Genomic DNA, 1,465 nt, shown 5'->3' on the forward strand with positions numbered 1-1,465 from the left:
TCCCGGCTCCACCCTGCTGACCACCTCGGACCTCAATTGCACCGCCTGCGCCGCGGGCGAGTACGCCGACAAGCAGGGCTTCTCCGGCGCCTGCAAGAAGTGCCCCAAGGGCTACGCCGTGCCCGACGAGGGCAACAGCGCCTGCGACATCTGCGGCCCCGGCACCTACCAGGACGAGGCCGGCCAGCTGGAGTGCAAGGACTGCCCCGTGGGCACCTACACCGAGATGACCGGCAGCACCGAGCTGGAGTCGTGCCTGCCCGCCCCCAAGGGCAACTACGCCCCCGGCACCGGCAACGACGGCTTCATCCCCTGCGAGGGCGGCACCTACCAGGACGAGGAGGGCCAGGGCGCTTGCAAGCCTTGCCCCCCAGGCTACCAGTGCCCCGCCGGCTCCGTGGCTCCCACCAAGTGCGCGCGCGGCTTCTACGCCGACATGAAGCAGCCGTGGTGCAAGGAGTGCGCCAAGGGCACCTACCAGGACAACGAGGGCCAGCGCGCCTGCAAGCCCTGCCCCGCCGGCAGCTACTGTCAGGCCACCAAGATGGTCACCCCCACCCCCTGCCCCGCCGGCAAGTTTGGCGTCAAGTTCTCCTCCATCACACCCAACGACTGCGCCGCCTGCCCCATCAACGTGAGTGACTTGAGCCGACAGCCTGCCTGCCCGCCTCCCTGCCTGCTGCTGTGGCGCCTGCTCATGCTGCCTGCCTGCCTGCCTGCCCTCTGCTCCGCTCCTCTTCAAACACCGCCTGCTCACCCCGCCTGCTGTCACTGCTCCCCTCCTGCTGCAGTCCTACTCTGCCACCCCCGGCCAGAACAAGTGCGCCAAGTGCAGCACCGGCCTGTGGACCGCCCGCAAGACGGGCCAGAAGCTGTGCTGGGACAACACCAAGAACCTGCCCACCAGCAAGTGAGCGGCGTCCCTCCTGGCGGCGTGAGCTGGCAGCAGGCCTCTGCCGCCAGCCAACCGCACTTAGCGGCTTCCATAGCCGAGTCAAGAACTTGCTCAGTTTTGCCTGTAGGGGCCTCCCGGCCCTGCTCCTGTTCCCTGCTCCATTTCCTTCTGCTGCCCTCTCTGCTGCGCCATTACGACTCAACATTTGTCCTCATTATTCACTCCTCCCAATCCCTCTTTGACCGACTGCCTTCTGAAATCTCTTGCAAGTCGATTCCTTCACAAATGATAATGCAATTGTGACAACAGCATCCACTCAACCCACAGAAGAGAGGCAGGAACAGCCCACCTGGCACCAGGCTAGTACACCAGATTGGAGGGGTGGTGTACAGCCGGACACCGAAGGTCCTGCTGGCTTGCGGCACTCACCAGGAGCTTGCGGCCAGGTGCTGGTGCGGCGAGCGGGTGCTAGGGCGTCGGAGAAACAGTCGGCACACACCGGATGCGTGCGGCGGCGCGGCTGGCTGGTGGTGCAGCGGCTCTGTTGTCCACTTGGGGTGAGGTGGCGGC

The 1,465-nt window shown here is 65.7% G+C and overlaps 1 protein-coding gene across 1 annotated transcript in view; it reads left to right on the forward strand.

The window, feature by feature from the left end:
* CHLNCDRAFT_55569 (hypothetical protein) overlaps positions 1-1,465 on the forward strand; it is a gene marked incomplete at both ends in the record, with an annotated part of 17,352 nt that overhangs the window by 12,490 nt on the left and 3,397 nt on the right. The window contains 2 exons of the mRNA XM_005842805.1: positions 62-634; positions 792-910. Of these exons, the coding sequence (XP_005842867.1) occupies positions 62-634; positions 792-910 (692 nt within the window). The remainder of the gene's footprint in view (positions 1-61; positions 635-791; positions 911-1,465) is intronic.

The sequence above is a fragment of the Chlorella variabilis genome (assembly GCF_000147415.1).
Source record: "Chlorella variabilis unplaced genomic scaffold CHLNCscaffold_40, whole genome shotgun sequence".
Classification (NCBI taxonomy): domain Eukaryota; kingdom Viridiplantae; phylum Chlorophyta; class Trebouxiophyceae; order Chlorellales; family Chlorellaceae; genus Chlorella; species Chlorella variabilis.